Source organism: Hibiscus syriacus, unplaced genomic scaffold, assembly GCF_006381635.1.
Source record: "Hibiscus syriacus cultivar Baekdansim isolate YM2019G1 unplaced genomic scaffold, ASM638163v2 tig00003041_pilon, whole genome shotgun sequence".
Lineage (NCBI taxonomy): Eukaryota > Viridiplantae > Streptophyta > Magnoliopsida > Malvales > Malvaceae > Hibiscus > Hibiscus syriacus.
In genome coordinates, this window is record NW_024061960.1 from 4,475,889 (window position 1) to 4,498,656 (window position 22,768).

A 22,768-nucleotide genomic window follows, 5' to 3' on the forward strand; every position below is an offset into this window, starting at 1 on the left:
TAGATAGGTCATTCGGGACATTTATACGAGCTGTGGTGACAGCTTAGTGGTGCACAACCTCAATGTACTCACATACCTTAAGTTCTCAAAATTATACATGGGTTAATACATGGGATTTTAAGAGAGTAAATAAATCAATTGATGTGATACTATGTGTGCTCTGTTATGGAATAATGTATATTCTTATATGATAAAAAGAAATTAGTGATAGTAATACAAGTACCGATAAATATGTTAATGATATATGTATATGTGTAAATTGATTATATGAAAAGATACACGATTTACAGAAATAGTAAATACAAGATCACATGATAAATGAGTTAATGATTATGACAGAGATCATGATAATGAGGATATATGTGCATGTATACATTTTGTTATATGAAATGTTTTATGGTTTTCATTATATGTTTTATATGCCTCACTAAGTCGTAGACTTAGCGTGTGATTGTTTAACGCGTAGGTTATGAGAAGAGGAAGATTGATAAGAGTTATGCAAGACAGGTCAATTCTCCTTTCCAAAGAACAAATCAGAAAAGAAATGTATAATATGTATTTTGTAATAAGGAAAGTGGTTGGCTTGTGAATAAAGGATTAAATCCGATATGTTCTAATCGGTTTTGAAAAGTCATACAATTGAGTTTTGTAATGTTTTAAACGTATTTATGTAAATAACAATTGTATAGTAATGAACGGTTAAATTTTTATGAGTTTTATGAACGTTTTACGAAAGTCACTGTAACAGTGCATCGATGCACAATTTTGCTTCAAAATTTTGGTGCATCGATGCACTGTAGCACTGTTCATGGCACTGTTCATTACTGTTCACGGTATTGTTCATACTATATTTCACTGTTCATAAATATGTTTTTATCTCAAAATTTTATACCAAACATAATTGAACAATATAAGATTGTATTTTCTTAATATAAGTTCAAATGTTCAGTTATTTTACAAGAATAAATGTTTTGAAATGTCAATGTGACATCTCGAACTCGTATCCGGGTCGGGTACGGGTTGGGGTATTACACCACCTTTGTCATTTATTTCATATATCACACTAGATGGGTATCATATTCATGGGACACGTGTATCAAAAAAATATTCATGAAATACGATTCACTTTCAAGATGCCTTTATTCATAGAATAATATTCACTTTCAAGATGCCTTGGTGGTGAAATGGTAGACACGCGAGACTCAAAATCTCGTGCTAAAGAGCGTGGAGGTTCGAGTCCTCTTCAAGGTATAATATTGATTATGTTCATTGAATTGGAATAATTCGACAATGGATCACGAGATCTTGGTGAGATTAAGTTTTATTTTAATTAAACTGAAATTATGACCAAATTGATGGTATGTATAAATATGGAAGACCAAATATAAAATTATACCAAGTTTTTTAATTGTTGCGTCACATCTTCCGTTAAAAGTTAACAGATCCTTAATTGAAGCATTTAAATAGTTAGGTGGTCTGATTGATTAAGTTGAAACGTCAATGGTCAAAATGAAATCTAACAATAATTAAGTGGTCACCAATGTAGTTTACCCTTACAATTAATAAAAATTCCACGTCAGCAAAAAAAGCTTACGTCTGACGTGTGCTCAAGTAAGATTAGAGAAGTCAAATGTCCCTTCTCGATTTTAAGTGTGTATATTATTTAACTCATCAAATGGGTTTAATAATAAAAGGAAAATCATAATTTTTAAAAGTTTAAGTTTGAGTAATTAATATATATTATTAAAAAATTAAAAAATTCTAAACAAATATTATCTTATAATTAATTTGATAATTTTGAAATCGATTGATATATTATACGTGCTCTCTCCTACCAGTCCCTTACCTGGTTTCCCCTATATATTTATCTTTCACCCAAATACCCTACTTCTCTCGCTTTCTCTTTAATATTTTTCCTGATTTTGCTTTGTTTCACAACTCAAAAATGGGTAATTGCTTAACAAGCAACAAAATTACATCACAAAACGACCATCAAAGCTGCAGAAACGAAGCTAATGAAGTCATCAAAGAGACGGGAAATTTTACAGTTTCGAACAAGGAACGTGCTGCTGAGGGATCTGGTGACGTTAACATGAAGAAGAAGAAGAAGAAGGGAGTGAGGTTCAGATTAAACGAAGAAAACGGCGGTGTTGATGATAGATAGGGAAAACAAGGTGAGTCGAAGAATGGGGTTGTGAGAATAAGACTTGTGGTGACACAGGAAGAGTTGAAGCATGTGATATTGAGTTCCAGGAAATATTTGAAGCAGCCTTCAATGGAGCAATTGATAAAAGTTTCGAAGTTGAAAGGTGTTAGGGTTTATGAAGAAGGAAGAAGAGCAAGTGACGGTGGCTTTCACGGAGGTTGGAGGCCGGCATTGGAGAGTATTTCGGAGGAGCATTAACATATTTGACTTACTGTAAAATTCACTGCATAATTTAACTAATCACTTTACCTTCCTTTCGGAAGGTTTAGAAATACGCTGATTGATTTATCCAAAGGTTGAAGTGAATTAAAGGTAATTCCTTTTTCAATAGTTTGAGATGATTGTATCTGTTTAATTTCTTTTAATTATTAACAATGTATACATTATTCCTCCATTGCTCTTCTTTGCGAGGATGGTTGGCAGCTGTTACTTTCACTTAGATTATGCCGGAAGCCAACATGACTACTGATTATCTTTCTAAACTAGACTCTTTCTATGATTTATTTGTTTATGCACTAGTCTCACCTCCTCATGGCTTGGTTGTTTATTCTAAAACAAAATAACGTATATATTTTATAAAGAGAAAATAACCTCGGTGACAAAAAATGTCTTATAATATACGATTTTAACCAACTTTTTTTGGATTTGCCAAAATGACCAACTAAATCGCAATGCGATCGATAATTCGCAACACGATCTCCGGTATCGCAAATCAGTTTCCAGATTCGCAACGCGATTCTGACTATCGCATTGCGATTTTCCAAATTCGCGTTGCGATTTTCCGACTATCGCAATGCGAATATGTAAATCGCAATGCGAGTATGACTATCGCAACGCGAATATGTAAATCGCAATGCGATTCTGACTATCGCAACGCGATTCTGACTGTCGCAATGCTATTTTCAAAGCGCCATTATTATCGCAACGCGTATTTTTTTTTCAAATTCCAAACACGAATATTAATATATCGGAACACTGAACCGTCCACAGTATATCCCGTAATCGTAACTCATAACCTAAAACCCTAAATCACAACTCAGTCCCATCTCCATCTCTCACTCTCTAAGGTGACATCCGTCCCCATCTCCGACGAAATCAATCCTCATCTCCTGCGAAATCCGTCTATCTCCATCTCTTAGAGCCACCCTCACAATCATTCACGGTCAGAAATGAAAAATCAACCAAATCAACCAAATCAACCACCGAGGGTTAGTTTTTTTAATTATTTTTATTTTGAAATTTTTGCATTATTATTAGGTTTTTCATATTGAAATTGATGATAAGTTTACTGGTAATTTCAATAATAGATTAACCATTTCATTTAGATTGCTTATTAAATTCATTCGATTGCTGCCAATACTGCTAAACTGTTTAGTCTTTAAACCCTGTGAATTTAGTATTTGTCTTTGTTTTGTCTTTTGGTTGAAGTAAAGCAATCCATTCAAGTTTCAATTTTAGTATTTGAAACTGAGAATCGCAACGCGAAATGAAAATCGCAACGACAGAATCGCAATGCGATTTTAGTTTCGCGTTGCGATTTTCATTTCGCGTTGCGATAGTCAAATTCGCGATGGGATAGTCATTTTCGTGTTGCAATTTTCATTTTCGTGTTGCGATTTTAAGTTTCAGAAACTATTCTTCTTCTGCAAATTGAAACTTGAATGAATTGCATTACTTCAACAAAAAAACAAAGACAAATACTAAATTCACAGTGTTGCAAATTTAAGTTTGAAGAATAAACTACTACTCTTTATGTTTATTATTCTTGGTATATCTTCACAGTGTAGTTTTTGGTATATCTAACTTGGTATGTTTATTGTTTTTGTAGAACTTTTATTCGGCTCAATTGACCTTAAGAAATAAATTAAGCCTGGCCAAAACAATTGCGTCGAAGCTTTTACCTGCACAAAGAAAAATATTTGAGGATAATTGCTTCGGGCCATGGCTGAAAGTACAACATCCGGGTGGAGATGCTATGTTGACCCATCTGTTTCTTCAAACCATGACTAGCGATCTACCAGAGACTATACAACGTCGTGATGAAGAGATATAGTTTGATTTTCCACCGGCGTATACGTGTTTTGGGCGGGAGGAGTTTTGCTTAATCACCGGTCTACGCTTCGGACACGATGATGTAGGTCGGTACACTAGACATATTACCCGCCTATCATGGTTATCCCGGGTTTTTCCTGAGCTATCAATGGAGAAGCTGAATTTACACGTGGAAGACTTGACGAGATTATTGAATAAGAAAGATGGTTTTACTCGGATGGATGACGTCGATGTTGTCCGAGTATGCCTTCTAATACTTTTGCATGCTGGCTTTTTAGGCAGAGAGGCCAGACAACCTATTCCTAATGATCTAATTAAATTGGTAGATGACTTAAATGCATGGAACCTGTTTCCGTGGGGTTCGTATCTATGGAAAGCTACATGGAATAAGTTGTCGTCTGCCTTTGATGATCGAAAAAGTTTGCGTGGCGATGGTTCCAAATACACTTTGTCAGGCTTTATTTGGGCCTTTAAGGTAATAATTTTTATATAATATTTCCAAAATTATAATTAATTATTATTTAACAATTACTAATGTTTGTTATTATATTGTTTGTAGATTTGGATATTTGAAGCCTTTCCCGCCATACAGACATATGCATTAAAAACTGCTAATGATATTCCTAGGGTTATTTCCTGGAAGAGGAAACGAACCTTGCAGCAATGGGAAGATTTACTACCGTATACGACAATAAATAATGTAAGTTAACACAAATACTACCATATGTTTATAAACAAGTTATTACTAGTACACGTTTAACTTTGTTTGAGCTTTTATATTGTTAGGAGTCCAACACTCCATTACAAAGGCTGACACCCACGGAAGCTGAGCTTGCCACTGATTGGTGGCAAACTAGTAAGCGTTTTTTTGATGGCACGGATGATGAGCAGCCTCCACTTCGAGAGCCATCACCTCACCCAGATCCATCACCTGATCGACCCGACTATACACCTCTACAACGAGAGCCATCACCTATTATGTCACATCATCGAGCCTCTTCTCCACCATCACCTCATGATAGGCGACTGGCAAAGATGCCACGACGTTTATCTCCCTGTTCTCCACCTCCACCTCCACGGGATGAGTTAGGGGAGTTACGTGATGAGGTCAATGTCTTGCGTGAGGAGGTCGGTACTTTACGCGATGACAATGGTGCATGGCGTGTTGAGGTGTCTACTTTACGTGGTGAGGTAGCCGCTCTACGTGAGATGGTAGCATCGTTGCAGAATAAGGTTCATACTCTACGCAACGAGGTAAGTTTAATATTTTTCATATTTAACTTGATGATAAATTTACTCGTAATTTCACTTAGATTAACCATTTCACTTAGATTAACCATTTCACTTAGATTGCTTAGTAAATTCATTCGGTTGCTGCCAATACTGCTAAACTGTTTATTCTTTAACCCTATGAAGTTAGTATTTGTTTTTGGTTGTCTTTTGGTTGAAGTAATGCAATCCATTCAAGTTTCAATTTGCAGAAGAAGAATAGTTTACTTTCGCAACGCGAAAATGACTATCGCAACATGAATTTGACTATCGCAATGAAGAATCGCAATGCGAAATGAAAATCGCATTACGATTCTCTCGTTGCGATAGTCAAATTCGCGTTGCGATAGTCATTTTCGTGTTGCGATAGTCATTCGTGTTGCGATTTTAAGTTTCAGATTCTATTCTTCTTCTGCAAATTGAAACTTTGAATTGCATTACTTCAAGAAAAGACAAATAAACTACTACTCTTTATGTTGTCATTGAACCTGCACTAAACCTATATGTTGTCCTTTTAAATGTTTATATAAGTGATTACTTCTGGAATGTTATCTAATGCATTTTATGAACAATGATAGAATAATGACTTGGGTGAATACCGTGCAAGTTTGAAATATATTTGTATTTGTTTTCACTGTTTAATATCATGTCTGTTTATTTACTGATTTATGTATTAATTTATTTTTAGCGGCCCGCTAAGGTGGATGCTCTACGTCGGGTTTTTCTTGCAATACGGAGTTCACGCATCAGACGGCGCGTACGTGCCATTAAGTATCCGTTCACCCCAATAGTGCGAAGAATCCGTAAGAAAAAGCCTGATTCACCAGTCATCGTTCAAGAGGCCCCTATCATCCCTCAAGAGTCCCCTCCCACCGTTCAAGAGGCTACTGTCATCGCTGAAGAGGTCCCTCCCAACATTCTAGAGCCCGATTCACATGGCATAATATATCGAATTATTGAGAAACCCCCTCACGTGCCGGACATGATGGATGACTGTTGGCTTTCGTATAAGTTACCGGCCAGTACCATTCCGGCAGATGAAGTGGAGAGGAAACAACTACCGGAAACAATTCTGGATAACGGTTGATTTTTATCTACATGAGCGGAGCCAAGGGTGTTACGCTGACATATACAAACTCAACGATGATATGCATTTGTTGATTGAACGGTCTTGGTGGGGTGTGTTATTAGGGGTTGAAGACAATGGCTATTTCGATGGGGGGTAAGTCTTATATTTCTTCTTATATTTCATTTTGATTAATTTTTTTTTTAAATTTATGTAATTCACTAATATATGTCTTTTTTTGTAAAACAACATATTGATGCATGGGTGTCACGTCTTCTAATAGTAAGGACTTTGAAGAAAAAAAAATACGCGATATATAATTATGCCGACGTCTTTTCATGTAGTTCACTTGAAGAATCAACGACATGAATCATATGTGTTGGCTAATGGACAAGCTAAACTTTATCCTGCATGATGGGAGGTCGATAAGGTTAGTATTTATTTTTTTTAAATATTTTAAAGGTGTTCATAAATAAGTGCGCAATTTGAATTATTACTTATGATTGCAGGTGTTTATCCTTGTTTTGGAACATACTCATTGGCTTCTCATCGAGCTTCAGCTCCCATCCCTGAAGACAATAGTATATGACAACATGATAAATTATATATCATTGTCTAGTTTGAGAGATATTATTAAGGGATGGAGCTCTCATTTGGCCAAATTCTTGGATGCGATTAATTATTGGACTTATTCTGGAAACAAGAAGCCAAAGAAGGTCAATGTTACAGTTATCAGAGACGAGACCGCGCCACAACAAACGCCGGAAGCCAGAGGGGATTGTGGTCCTCTCGTATGCATGTGCTTGGAGCGTTTGACGATAGGAAGTACACAGTTTCTACCTCCCACCGATAGAGATAGAGGTGCAGTACGCTTGTGGTTTCGGCATTTTATGGCTAGAATGATATATTCGAGACGCTGCCTACCTACATCCGCGTTATGAAAGTGTCCATAAACAATTTGTAAGTCAAATACAAGTGTTGTTAAGTACCTAGAATTCAATAATAATTTGCTGTTTGTTGGTTTTAGATGTGTAGAAAGTGTTACTTGAGCAAATGTTTGGTTTCTGCAGGTTAATCCTGAAGTGAACTGCGTGAAATTGATGTGCATAAACAACTGTCTGGGGTACATTTTTTTTATTGTAATTGATTCTTAAAAGTCTGACTTGTTTAATTGATGAGAAAAATAATATAATAAGAGTTGATTTGTTTAATTGATGTGTAAATAATTCTTATTTGTTTAATTGATGTGTAAATAATTCTTATTTGTGCTTGTTTAATTGATTGAAATGTAAAAGTTGATTTGTTTATTTCAATCTGCATCATATTCGCGTTGCGATAGTCTAATACACTTTGCGATTTTCTCGTTGCGATAGTCAAATTCCCGTTGCAATAGTCAAATTCGCGTTGTGATAGTTAAATTTGCGTTGCGATAGTCATATTCGCGTTGCAATAGTCATTTTCGCATTGCGATTATCTCGTTGCTATAGTCAAATTCGCGTTGCGATAGTCATTTTCGCATTGCGATTATCCCGTTGCGATATTCAAATTCACGTTGCGATAGTCAAATGAATGTGTAATAAGTGATAACAACTGAACAAATCATAGCAATGTTCAAACTCAAGTTACTAATATACATGGGCCTAACTGAAAATGTTAAAAGTTTACACATAAAATACACATAATACAGCGTTTGCATTTAAAAATCACCTAAGTTAATAGTCCCAAAAGGTGAAGCCGGTTGTGATTGAGATTTTGATTTTGATTGCGATTTTGATTGCCTTTTGCTTGACACCATATGAGCTTTGGATTTTGATGATGATCCATATTTTGGTAGAGGAAAAGATGATTGTGATGGCACTGGTGATCCACATGTCAACCTTGTATGACCACTTTCCTTGCACCGACTACATGTCGATCTCTTCTTCTCTTCACCCTTAGACGGTATACGATCGTGACTTTTTGGTCGGCCAGGTAGCCTTCTGTCCATGGCTGGTGGCAAAACTGTTTGTAAGTCATCTGGTATGTCCCACTCAGAAGGATGTAGAATAGGGTAGATAATCTCGGCATAAGTCTGTCGATATACTTCTGTAGTATAGCAATCCATAGCATATGCGCTTGAATCATCTTGGTTTAGATGAAGAGCAACTTTTATAACATGGCCACACGGATAACCAGATGTTTGTCATTTCATACAACTATACGTCTTTGCATTTAGATCGGCAAGCCCATTTAAGTTATTATCCAGTACTTCAAACAAAGTGTTTGAACATGGTTCAACTCTCCATGACGTTGACTTCACAACACGTTTCGTTATCTTTTTTTCAGTCCATGGTGTAACACGATGTTCCATTGTTCTTGTAAATTTAAATAAATAATACTTAGTAAAATATATGATAAGTTACGAATTTAAGGAAATAATACCTGCATGGTTTCTTTTCTTGTAGTACCACTGTTGAATAGAGGCTCGAAAAAACTCCATTAACATAGTAATGGGTAATTTTCGGGAATGACGACTTAGAGCGTTGATTGATTCTGCACTATTAGACGTCATGAAACCATATCTCGCTCCAAGTTTATGTACTCTTGACTATCTTTCAAACCCAACATCTTCTAGTGTTTGAGCACACTGAGGCAAAACACGTCTTAAACAATTTATATGCTTATTAAAATCCACTTCCCGATAAGCTTTTACAGCCTTCCAGTATGCCCATTTGTGATTTTTTATACCAGCAGACCTTGATTTTAGATTTCTATATAAATGAACACCACAAAGTCCATGAAAAGCATCTGGGAAACACCTTCTAACAGCGTTGTCAATTGAGTTTTCCCTATCGGATATGATTGTCAGATTGCTAATAGGACCTATGCAATCCCTAAGATGCCCCATAAACCATGTCCATGAATCAGAGGTTTCAGATTTGCCAACCCCGTAAGCTATTGGAAGTATCCCATTATTAGCATCCATGGCTACTGCTAATAAGTTTACTCCAAGGTATCGACCTTTTAAATGTGCTCCGTCAACTATAATAACTGGGCGCATGCAAGTAATAAACGAACGAATCTACAAAATCATATACACAAGAAATATAATCATTTAAATGTGAAATGCATGTAACTAATAAAAATGAGTCAACAAAATTATATTGATTTACTAACCGCAGCACCAATGGCGATAAACATCAACTCAAAGCATCCATCTCTATCTGTTTTGATATGAGTTACCGACCCAGGATTTTTTAGCTTTAAATTGTGACAATAAGCCGACAGTTGGGCAAACGATGCTTCTGGCGACCCCCTCAACAATTCCAAGGCATAACATTTGGCTCTCCAAGCTTGAGAATATGAGATACTAATCTTGAACCGAGCATTCATGTCAGTCATAATTTCATATCCCCGAAATACCCTGCCATTCAAAAACATTAACTCAGCCAGAAAACCACCCAACACCTTTTTGTTTGCCTGTCTATGGTGAGGAAAAACTTGGGTTCTTGAACATGTATGTTTATCAATAAAAGTCCTAACTTGAAACATTTCGCAATCTTTTATCCTCTTTACAATCATACGCAACGTACAGTTTTTGTCAATCATACACCTTGTTTCGAAATGATCTTTGCTTGATTTGTTAACTTTTAGTTGATAGCCATCTTCCACACATTTCGTATACAAAGCTATCTTCAAGTCTTCCTTTGTATCAAAACAATCATCTTTCTTGATACGAATAATTTTTGTGTAACAATCAACTGCTATTTTTACCAACTCTTCTTCCGATATCTGAAGTAATTCTGGCATATTCCAGTTATACTCCCGTGGCATTTTCTTCGGGGATTTCTTCTTCTTCTTTTTCTTCTTTAGGGTTATATGAATTACAGAATGGATGTTCAACATGTTCATTCACAGTCGTAACTTCCTCCTCATTATCATCAACAACATCTTCCTCGGCAGCGGCTGTTTCATCATCAAAATTCGGGTATTGATCAATATCAAAATCATTACACGCAGGGTCTGTTTCTTCTTCTGAAACATCATCAAAATTCGAGTATTGACCAAGATCAAAGTCCGGGTATTGACAAAGATCAAATTTTGAATACATACTAGTACTTACAATTTTTTATGTTGGCTCATCATCGTCTAACTGGTTAATACGAAAACCGGAATTTGGTGCTGAAAGTTGATTGGGATTTGGATTAGGGTAAGGTTTTGGGTTTTGAGATTGTGTTTGGTATTGGAAATGTGGTGAAACAAAATTTGCTTGGTGATGAAATTGTGGTGGAACCATTAAATTTTGAGCACCATAAATTGGGGTTGAAAAACTTAGTTGATTACTACCCGCTACTGACCCAACTTCACTACTTCTAGGTTCAACAACATACAATGTAACATCATCTTGCGAAACACTAATGTAAGCAATGAATCATTCAACATCTTCATTGTCGGTTAACAAATAAACTTTACCTTTTCTCTGATAAGATAGCCTAAATCCACTTAAGGGCTCTAAATTCAATTTATTTGCAACACGTAACATTAGAGTTTCATATTTTAACTTTTTTAATGACAGTTTTAGTTGAAGATTCATAGGTAAAGGCATATATTGTAAAACACCATGAACATTCTCCCATGACCCTCCAAAACATAAATCTATCTAAACATGATCAACATTAGATGATTTCATTATTGTAAATTAATTTACTAAACAAACGAGCTGCGAAACTAAAACCTGTTGCCGGATGGGGAAGGATGTCGTTAGATATAAGAACGAATGTCGCTGGAGAGAGTGATAGATGGAGATGGAATGAGTTGCGATTTAGGGATTTAGGTTATGAGTTACTTCTGCTGCGTAGTTATATACCCAAAACATTTGTGTTGCGAAACTAAAACCTGTTGCGAATTTGAAATTCAGCATTGCGACAGTCAGAACCGCGTTGCAATAGTCAGAATCGCATTGCGATAGTCATAATCGCATTGCGATTTACATATTCGCGTTGCGATAGTCATACTCGCATTGCGATTTACATATTCGCATTGCGATAGTCGGAAAATTGCAATGCGAATTTGGAAAATCGCAATGCGATAGTCAGAATCGCGTTGCGAATCTGGAAACTGATTTGCGATACCGGAGATTGCGTTGCGAATTATCGATCGCATTGCGATTTAGTTGGTCATTTTGGCAAATCCAAAAAAAAGTTTGTTAAAATAGTATATTATAAGGCATTTTTGGTCACTGAGGTTATTTTCTCTTTTATAAATATAACAGTTTGACTCGAATTAAAGATAATTATTTGAAGATGAATTAGACAACAAAATTAAAGTCAAAAGAGTATTCCTCCCAAAAATGCTCCGATGCCCATGTTTAACCATGTTCATCGATTTCATGATAATGTACCTAGGGATGACTAGACGGTTAAATATCTATAATTTTTTTTAAATTTATAATTAATTGTGTCATACATCTTCAATTTATAACTCTTATTTTAAGTTAGTTTCTAAATTTTTAAATGTTTTAATTTCATTTTCAAACTATAATTTTTATTTTAAACTAATCTTTAAAATTTTACATAATTCAATTTTATCTTGAAATTATGATATTTATTCTAAGCTGATGCTCAAATTTTTAAACATTTCATTTTCATCCCAAATTATAGTATATGTTAATTATCGTGAATTTTAGATAAAATATTATTTTTTAAAAAAAATAATCTTAAGCAATTTAGGGACAATATATTCCCTTTTTACATATGCTTTTCATTCAACTGGCACACCTCGTCCGCTCACATGTGTCTAATTCCCCTCGCCCTTACTTTCTGCTCATCTTCTTCGACGCCGCTTAACTCCGCGATAAACTAGACCACTGTTGCCTCTTCTTTCATTGCCAATGCCAACCAACACTCGGCATACCCCAACCTATTTTTCTGTGACATCGAGTTCCGCGAATCCAAATCTTCTTTCAACCTCTTCGGCGTCCGCTCCCTTCCCAACCTCTACCTCATCATCCCCGTCGCCAAATCACTGAAAGATGAATCGGAGCGAATGGAGCAGGCTGGTTTCATTCGATTCTCTAAATCACTCGACGATTTCATCGAGTCTAGAACTGACCGCACCATGGGTCCCATCCATTGTCCTCCCATCACTTAGAGAACTCAAATCGGTATCATCATTGGGTTTTTATTGATTTGGTCTCCGTTCACCGCAAAGAAGATCTTCAGCGATGAAACTGTGCCACACAATCCCAACATTTGGCTTTCCAAAATCATTTTTGTTAATTTCTTCAGCTTTTAGGGGGGCAATGCGTCCTATAATAAGGAAAATGCCCATGTGCTTGATGGACAGGGACGATTCAGATAAATTGATCTTCTTTCACCGAGGAACAAGATTACAACTTGGATTGGAGGAGTTCGAGACAGGTTTTCTTTACACAATTGTGGGATTGTTTCTTGCATTTGTCTCCCATGTGCTGGTTTATGTAAAGGATCCAAAGTCGCAGCGTCTGGCAATGTTCTTATTCATCTTCGTATCTTTCTGGGCAGTAAAGCAAGTGATTTTCTTGAACAATTGTAAGACTTCATATGTGATTCATGGATCTGGCCATCCACTTAGAACTAAAGGCCATCGCCTTTAAAAATTATTTTATTTTATTAATATTATCAATAATAGTTATACATTTTTTAATAGTTATATTGTTGCATTAATTATTTTTTAATATTTAAACTATGACTTAACTACCGGATTCATCAATTGACTTTCATATTAATATTTTATCAATTTATTTTGTATTAATATTTCATCTAAAATTACAATGATATTTCAATTAAAGTTTAAAGTTAAACTGGAGTATTTTATCTAAAGTTTAAAGATTAAAATAAAAATTAAACTTTTTTGGTAACATGTTACGCCATCAAATTAACGATAATCAATGTCTAAATGACTAAATTTTAATAAAACAATAGCATAAGTGGAAAAAAATTAAGTTTTTTGAATTTGGTGAGAAAAAATATATAGATATTAAACGAAAATGACCAATCACGTAATATAAATCGACAAAATAGTGAATCAAAATACCCCATTAGGCCAATGAGAACAATACTAAACTTCTCGAAATAATTCTGTTTATTGACAGACAATGCTACCAAAAAAGTAGAGTGAAGGAAAACTACACAGTCTCCATTATTGGGGGGGGGGGGGAAATCAGCTGTTTATTAGCTTTATTTGCATAGGAAAAACTTGGAATGGCTGAGGCTCCTGTCCAGTGCGTTTATTGCTTAATCAAGTTTCTAATAACATATGGGAGTATACCACCATGGTTGAAGTATCCCAATTCAACCTGCAATTCCAAACCATAATAATCAGCTTTGGTATTACACAACTCAGCCTCAAACATCGGCATTAAAAACTTCAGAGATTAGATATTTGTACATAACCATGTCATGCAAGAACTAATAAATGTGTTCAGACAACTGGACACAAGTGGGTTATTTTTCGTCCCTAAATAGAAATGCAGAAGCAGACGACAAGACACATGTACGCTGGCACTATTTTGCACTTAACAAAGGAGTAATTGAACCCATTTATTACCTCAGTGTCAAAGCGGACGGTGCAGGTGAAAGACTTCCCATTGTCCGTCGTGACTGTCACGTCTTGACCGGGTCTTATGGCGCTTATTTTGCTTGGGAGATCTATTGTATAACGCTCGCGTCCAGTCAAACCTAGAGTGTCTGCATCCTCACCAGACTCGAAACAAAGTGGAATGATGCCCATCCCTACCAAATTACTGCGATGGATTCTCTCAAAACTTTTGGCAATCACTGCTTTTACTCCCTGTTATATAACAAGGTTACTAAGGTTGACAAAAAAGGCAAAACACATCCAAGGAGTAAAGACCAACAACAATTTGTTTATTGTGGTGAAATCTGGACTTACCAATAGCATTGGACCTTTCGCAGCCCAGTCTCGGGAGCTACCACTTCCATATTCTGCTCCAGCCAAAACAATGGTGTCATGTCCTGCTTCCTTGTACCTCTGAAATTAAAAATTTATTGTGCAGCTAAAAATAGTTATCATCTTGCCTAATGTAATATCTGATACTGATTATTATTTCATACCAATTAAAACAAAAACAAAGAAAAGATTGTAAAATTGGCAAGAACTTGGTAGTTTACTTTTCCTTGTAAAAGGATTCTGTAATGGGAAATGGAAAGTGACAAGCAGTGGTAAGAGATCAAGGTTTATTTCTATTAAAATAACAATTTGGTTAAAATTGAATAACTCACCACTGCTGCATCAAATACATATAGTTTCTCTCCTGTAGGGACATGTACTGTCTTCGGGCCAACTTCTCCATTCAACAGCTTGTTCACAAGTCGAATGTTAGCAAAAGTTCCCCGAGCCATCACCTCATCATTACCACGACGACTTCCATAAGAATTGAAGTCCTTCTGCTCCACCCCGCGTTCAAGTAGGAATTTTGCAGCAGGACTGTCCTTATGGATGCTTCCAGCTGGAGAAATGTGATCTGTTGTGATACTGTCACCAAAGTTCAGTAAGCAGTAGGCATCCTTAACGCCATGGGTTCCAGGAGGCTCCATGGTCATATTCTTGAAGTATGGAGGCTCATGAATGTAGGTTGAGTTGGGGTCCCATGAGTATAAGGTGGAAGAAGGCACTGATAGTTGATTCCACATGGGATTTCCCTTTGTAATTGCCTGGTAAGTACTTCTGAACATATCTGGCAAGACACTGGATTGAACAGCCTAGACAGCAGAGAAGCTCAAGCTAATTAATTTCATTCTTTAAAAACGTGAAAGTTGAGATAATATACAAAGTTAGAGGTGTCTACCTCTGCAACTTCTTCAGTAGATGGCCAGATGTCCTTAAAAAAGATGCTCTTACCATCCTTCCCAGTTCCAATTGGCTCCTTATCAAAGTCAATATCAACCTGAAAAATGGTAACTCATTGATCATCACGAATACACTGCCAAAGCAATTATTACTCTTGTAAGAAAGCTTAGAGAGGAAAAATAAATCTAAATGTCTTGTATTTTGGATTATATAACGTGAACATAAACCTTAGTACCAGTAAATAATGAGATATTACATACCGTGCCAGCCAGGGCATAGGCAACCACTAAAGGTGGTGAAGCGAGGTAGTTGGCTCTGGTCAAGGCGTGAACACGACCCTCGAAATTCCGATTTCCGGAAAGCACAGCGGCTGCTATAATGTCTGTAAAATATTATAAGTAATATATATTAGTAATCATTAAACTTGGCTTGGGGACATGATTAACATGTTAATGCAACACGATAGTGTATTTACAGGCTTTCATCATGTATATGGATCCAACAAAAGTTTAACAGTAAAAAAGTTTACTGGTACCATTTTCTGAAATAGCAGAGGCAACTGATTCTTCCAATTCCCCAGAGTTTCCAATACAAGTTGTACAACCATATCCAACAATATGGAAACCCTGCTTATTCAAATATTCTTGCAGCCCACTTCTCAAAATAAACCAAAATTGGTTAAAAATTTGTCATCATAATAAAATTATTTATAAAAAATTATTCACTCCAATTTCACTTTAGATACAAATGAAAGTATAGGAAATACCTCTTCAGTAGATATTTTGTAACAACCCCCGAACCTGGTGCAAGGCTAGTCTTTATCCAAGGCTTGACCTGAAGAACAATTATTTGAACACTCATTTATGCTCCAATAATACTATAGTTCAAGGAAAGGACTGAATATACCCTAGGAAGAGAGAAAAGAGACAAGAAATGAATAAAAAGTAGGAGAGATTGAGAGCACAGATACATGCTATACCTGCAAACCGAGTTCAGAAGCCTTTTTTGCAACAAGACCAGCCCCAAGCATGACACTAGGGTTTGATGTATTGGTGCAGCTCGTAATTGCAGCAATCACAACACTGCCGTGCTTAAGCTCTGCTGGCTGCCCGCGGAATGAAAATTTTGCCACTTTTCCCTGTGCCTCTTTTGGCACAGCAAAGCCCTACAACATGGTAACACATTCAACAGAATGTTTAAAAGTTTTACAGAAAGTGAACCATTCCATAAATTTACAGATTGAAGGAGAGAAGTTCTGATCAATCCTTCCTAGGTAATTTTATTAGCTATCCTTTATTTTTCTACCTTGAGGTATTGTGCTTGAGTCAGCAGATTTTAGGAAAAGTGGTGTACGGGTTAAGTTCTAAAAAGCTAAGAGATTTTTGAAAGTCTAGGAACAGAGAAGAAAGAGAGATTTTGTCCAAATTATAAGCCAAGGATGCTTTCTTGGTCTATGTCAGATTCATCATAGAATATTAATCCATTACTGGTTCCGTGACAAATATGGCCATCATTTTATCTGGAAAGTATGTCACGTTCAGCCCACATGCACATCGTTACGTTCTTTCTCCAATTAACCCATGGAAAGTTAAAGAAATAAAATTTCAATTGATTCATAGAACATAATTTTTAATTAAAAGACGAAAATGTTCACTAATGATGACATAGATGACAAGATCTAAGAAATGCAGCAAATACAAGTCTCACCTTGAAACCAACTTTATTATTGAGACAAGATTTCCAATCTGCCTTCATTTCTTTTAAAGGAACCCGATCATGAGGTCTGAAAACAATAGAAGCAGTTATATTGAATTAGTATAATACATTATATTTAATATGTATACAGAAATGCTAAAGCAAAATATAGAAAAATATAAATGCCTTGACAAAAAAAAATTGAAACAGTAGAAGAAAAGACAAACCTCTTTGGTCCCGAAATACAGGGTTCAACTTCAGCAAGGTTTAATTCTAGATATGATGAGTACACTCTGTCTTGTTGGGGCTGAACATATCAAGATTAGGGTTGGGAGGAAACACAAGTAAAAAAGAAAGAAATTAGACTAGCTTTATGAAAATATAAGCAGAACAGCTGGAAGGTGAGAAGTTTATAGGACAAAAGTAAAAATGAAAAAGGCAGAAAAGTTCTTGCCTCATTATAGTCAACAAACATTTTATTTGCTCGAAGATATGATTCTATCATTGCCACCTGAATCAAAGGACAAGGATGTCACCTAGTTATTCAATAATTTTAGATAGAAAGCAATTGTAATGAATTAGAATACTCACAGTTTCATCACTTCTGCCAGTCAATTTGAGATACTGCAGAGTAACATGATCTACAGGGAAGAATCCCATGGTTGCACCATACTCAGGAGACATATTAGCAATGGTAGCCCTGTCAGCCAGGGACAGTTCACTCATGCCATCCCCTACAATTACGTACAAAATTAAAAACTTACATAAAGAATTTGAGAGCCAGACAGTTCAGGAACTACAAATAACTTCAAATTACCCCCGTGAAAAGCATTACCATAAAACTCAACAAATTTGCCAACAACACCATGCTTCCTCAGCATTTGTGTCGCAGTTAGAACCAAGTCAGTAGCTGTGACTCCATTTCTTAATTTCCCGGATAACTTAAATCCAACAACACCAGGCAAAACCATGCTCATAGGCTGTAAATTTTCAAAATAGATTTAACTTTAGAAAACACAAGTGATAGAGATGTATATTCCAGCTAATGAATGAAACAATAACACTCATTAAACGAAAGTAAAAACAAGAACTGTTGGATAGTTTACAGGATTACAATAATTCCTCCATTTATTGAACAAGATATCATCTTATTTGATTAGAATCTTCAATCAAATAGCAACTGAAACTAGTGAAAAACGGCTGCTTGATAAATGCTGCAAACAAGGAATGCAAGACTCATAAACTACCATGCCAATACTTCAGATTCTGCAAAGGTTTTCATGTTCACTTGTAACTTTAATTTTAGCATGCGGTATAGAAACGTGAAATTGCAACACATTCGACGGAAAAGACCCATTTTCTACTCATCCTTGTGGTACAGACAGCCTTTAATTAGCAACAACTTAAATTATCAAAAACCAAAGTTAGAACTATTGCAGTAAAAGAATTGGCCTTGGTCTATGAGAATACTGACCTGACCGAGCATGGCTGCCTCAGCTTCAATACCTCCAACTCCCCAACCAGCTACTCCTAGCCCATCTATCATAGTTGTATGGGAATCAGTTCCAACCACACTATCAGGGTACAGCATGCCATCAGTGTTGAACACAACCCGTCCAAGATATTCAAGATTAACCTAAAATTTTTGGGTGTTAATTTGCCACAATGTTTACACAGATAACTATTTTGTCACAAGTGTTTATTGCATAATATTGCACTCTATTTCCAAAGTATACCTGATGTACAATACCAGATCCAGGAGGAACAACAAGCATATTATGGAAGGCATTGGATCCCCATTTAAGGAAAGAAAACCTTTCCTTGTTCCTCTGAAATTCAAGCTCCATGTTTGCTTGCACTGCATTTTCTGATCTTGTTACATCAACTTGAACTGAATGATCAATGACAAGATCTACTGGAACCTGAATACAAGATATTTTCAGCAACAAATTATATGGATAGATTAAAAAAGAAAATTACTCCCAGGAACTTTGCAGAGGACATTTGACATGCAAAAGTGCTATTTATTGAACCAATACCAATTATAAATATCAAGGTATCTCCCCGTAATTGATACTGATCAGGATCAAAGATGGAAAACAAGATATCTCACACTGATAACATATGAAAAAAAAATCAGTTAATGATGCTTTCCTACTAAAAAGCATATTTATGTGATATGTAAAAATTTCTCAATATCCACAACATTATTAAGCAAACTTTTTTAAAAGATTACAATTTAACCTATAGCTTCCAGCAACTGACTATCCCTCGCAAAATAGAAACAGTTGGCAACATTTCAGTATTCTCATTACAGAAAACATTTGTGCTAATGGCATAAAAAAGCGTACCAAAGGATTAATCTTGTTTGAATCACTGCCAAGCTTGTTCATAGCATCACGCATACAAGCAAGGTCGACAACAGCCGGCACCCCAGTAAAATCCTGGCAACAAAACATAATGGATTGAATATAAAGCAAATCATCATTTGTTCCTTTTAGTAGAGAATCTATATGTATCTAGAAGATTTATCAAACACCTGCAATAGAACACGAGCAGGCTTGAAGGGGATTTCAACTTGCTTTGGAGAAGTATTTTCCCAATCGATAATTTTCTCAACATCTTCCTTCTTCACTTGGAAGTTGTCACAATTACGAACAGCAGATTCAAGCAGGATTCTGATAGAGTACGGTAGTTTGTCTATTACAAAGACACCAGAAGCAAGGGACAGATACAATCAGTTGGACAACTAATAGAAACTACTAAGCTGGACAAAGGCAAGAAGTAGTATATCCAACCAAGTCATCTAGTGAATGTATATACTAAATATAGTTGTACGAGAAAATTACCAATCCTTGGATCATTCAGGGCAGGCAAGCAATAGAACTTTCCAAACTCGCCTCCTCCTGGCTTGGGAAGACTCGTTAACACTGACTTAAAAGGATGTTCGCCAGCTGAAAACCATAAACATAAACAGATTAAATAAATTTCAATTTAATTGTCAATTTTTTAAACTACTAAACACGATAAAATCTAGGGGATATATATATATATATATATATATCCCTTTTCACAATCATTATGCTGAATTCAAAAGGAGAGTATCTTTTTGATCATGCAATCACATATTTAATCATGATTCGGGAAGAATAATTAAAATTTAAATCAGAGGTCTTTCATTTACTTAAATCTGGCCGAAAATTTGACTGAGAGTGAGAGAGACGGAGAAGTTAATCAAGGCTAAAACTAAATGTCTAAATCAGCAAATAAAATGTTAAATGAAGCTAAAATCAGATTCAAAACCAAGCAAAAGAGAGAGGCTCCGAAAGCATTGGAGAGAGCAGTACCCATTGAAGAGAACTTCCTCCGAAACCGTTCGATGATAGGATGAAAGGCTCTGATCTGAGCACGGAGGCTAAGAGGAGATCTACAATCGAGACGGTGGCTCCCCCGCGAGGGAGAACAGTGGAAGGAACGAAAGGTGGCGGAGGCAAGAGATCGGTTGTTGTTGTTAACAATAGAAGCATTGAGATTCTTGAACGAAGAAGGAAAAAAGCGAGTCCGAGTGTGAGAGGAAGCCGCTGCTCTTAAGAGAGAAGCGGCCGAGAAAGAGGCCGAAATAGGCATGACGTCGGAAGATCAAATGGATCACACGAATTAATGAACACGCATTCACACGACGATAATGGCAGTAATGTTTAAGCTGAGGATAAGGAATTCAATGACAGTAGCAGTCTATAACAGAAATCCATGGCCCTTTGAAATTAAAAAAAAAATGTTAAAAGTGGATTTGAAAGAGAAAGGGGCGTGTGGAAAGGGAGAGCAGTGGAATGAGGAAAGAGCATAGGGCAGCGTGCCGGCTTTCTAGAATGCCTCTGGCCCGTTCAGAGACGGTCGTCCTGAATTCCAGGAATCAATTCATGCTAACCGGTCTACGGTTTATATGTTTCAGTCACCAATTATATTCTGCCACGTGGAATCCTTTTTTTTGGGGGGTATGTTTACTCATGATGGATCTGAGACCCAGAAAGCCGATTTGGCCACAATCCTAAAATTGATTTGATCGCAAATCTGATCAAACTTTTGCCTTTATTCCCGATTTATTCTTCAAATTATATTCTTGGGTAAACTACACTTTTAGTACTTAACTATCATTTTTGTTCTGTTTTACTCATCTAACTATTTGTTTTTTTTTAAATCATACATAGTGTTACAATTTAGTTTCATTTTAATCGACCCCATTAAAAAATTAATAACATTGTTGGCGTGATATATTTATTTGTTTCAACGATGATGTGATATTACCTTATGGTAACACATCAATAACACCATTAATATTTTAACAACGGGTGACCAAAATGAAACTACAACTATAAGCTAAGTATGATTTAAAAAAAAAGATTGATTACCGAAATTAAACAAAAGTGATAAATATGATACTAAACATGTAGTTTATCCTATATTTTTCCATTTTATATTAGTTTTTTATCCACTTTATTTAAATTATTATTTTGTTTCGCTTTATAAAAAGAAACAAAAGCATTAGAAATTTGCCGGTTATTCCAGCCAATACTAACACACGACATGTCTATTTTATTCATATCATGAATAATATTATTTATCATGTATTATATTTTTATTTTTATTGTATTGAGCAACAAAACTAATGAAACATTGTTGTTCGCCCTCCATTTACACCATTATAGCAATCATATGCGATGGTGACTCCAACATCACCTCTCCAACAAGTTCTCCACACGTCATCGATGTCAAACAATCAATGATTTTGTTAGAATATTTTGTTGGTCAGGTGAATTATACCTTCCAGATTACCTAAACTTCTTGGAAAACCAAATAATCATTCATTATGATTATTACGTAAAGTTCACCATGTCGTGATAACTCTTTCATGATATCATACCACTCCATCTACATTATATTTGATTCATTCAATCGAAGTACAATGCATACTGCCTTTAGACGAGGTCTTTACCAATCCAAAAGTGTCTTTGCTTATGATCTCCTCTAAGAATTGTGGGTTGCTCTCAAGAATACTATACTCTCTTTTTTTCACAAATTTTTCATTGAATAGTCTTTTATTACTCCTACATACCAAAATTTACAATAAAAATTTACAAACAAGTTCCCATTGTTACTATTGATTGCATATGTTCCAAGTAGCTCGACTCGAAAACTCATGAGCTTAAAATTTTTAAGTTCGACTTGAACTCGAAATCCTGAACTAAAGCTCGTGGGCAGCTCGAAAATGCTCGAAATGAAAAAAAAAATCTTAAACTTAACTAGATTGAAGCCTCAAACTCAAACTCGAACCTAAACCTTAATTACATGAAAGTCTTACTGTATTTTTTAAAAAATTCAATACATAAATGTTAATATTATTAATAATTTATTTTTTTAAAAATAAAATCTTAATATATTATATTTTCGAGCTGCTCACGAGATTTTCGAGTCGAGTATCAAGTAGCTTGTTTTGACTTGTTAAGAATTCGAGTCGAGCTCTAGTCGAGTCTATTCGATCCGAGTATTTATCGAGCCTTGACCGAGTCGATCTCGAGCAGCTCACGATCTGTCTCGTCTCATTTACAACCCTATTTCCAAGTTCACAACCACCCACTCCTTTAAATCTAAAG

General features: G+C 35.7%; 1 protein-coding gene and 1 pseudogene across 2 annotated transcripts; one reads left to right on the forward strand and one right to left on the reverse strand.

The window, feature by feature from the left end:
* Positions 1-939: 939 nt before the first annotated feature.
* On the reverse strand, positions 940-20,882 carry LOC120169483 (aconitate hydratase, cytoplasmic). Of its 2 annotated transcripts, XR_005520663.1 has the most exons (21): positions 20,465-20,882; positions 19,967-20,071; positions 19,657-19,817; positions 19,469-19,561; positions 18,854-19,039; positions 18,592-18,753; positions 17,953-18,097; positions 17,709-17,851; positions 17,572-17,628; positions 17,345-17,424; positions 17,130-17,205; positions 16,402-16,587; positions 16,189-16,256; positions 15,958-16,076; positions 15,683-15,804; positions 15,421-15,519; positions 14,855-15,334; positions 14,505-14,603; positions 14,160-14,402; positions 13,783-13,908; positions 940-955 (listed from the first exon to the last, which is right to left on the reverse strand). XR_005520663.1 is itself a non-coding variant. In XM_039177616.1 (20 exons), exons 1-20 carry the CDS (start codon positions 20,742-20,744, stop codon positions 13,840-13,842), a joined length of 2,973 nt encoding a protein of 990 aa, XP_039033547.1. In that variant the 5' UTR covers positions 20,745-20,882; the 3' UTR covers positions 13,634-13,839. The 2 variants fall into 2 exon arrangements, 1 of the variants encoding a protein (XP_039033547.1); XM_039177616.1 differs by lacking the exon at positions 940-955 and having other exon boundaries at positions 13,634-13,908.
* LOC120173355 lies at positions 1,946-13,184 on the forward strand (annotated as a pseudogene).
* Positions 20,883-22,768: the final 1,886 nt, after the last annotated feature.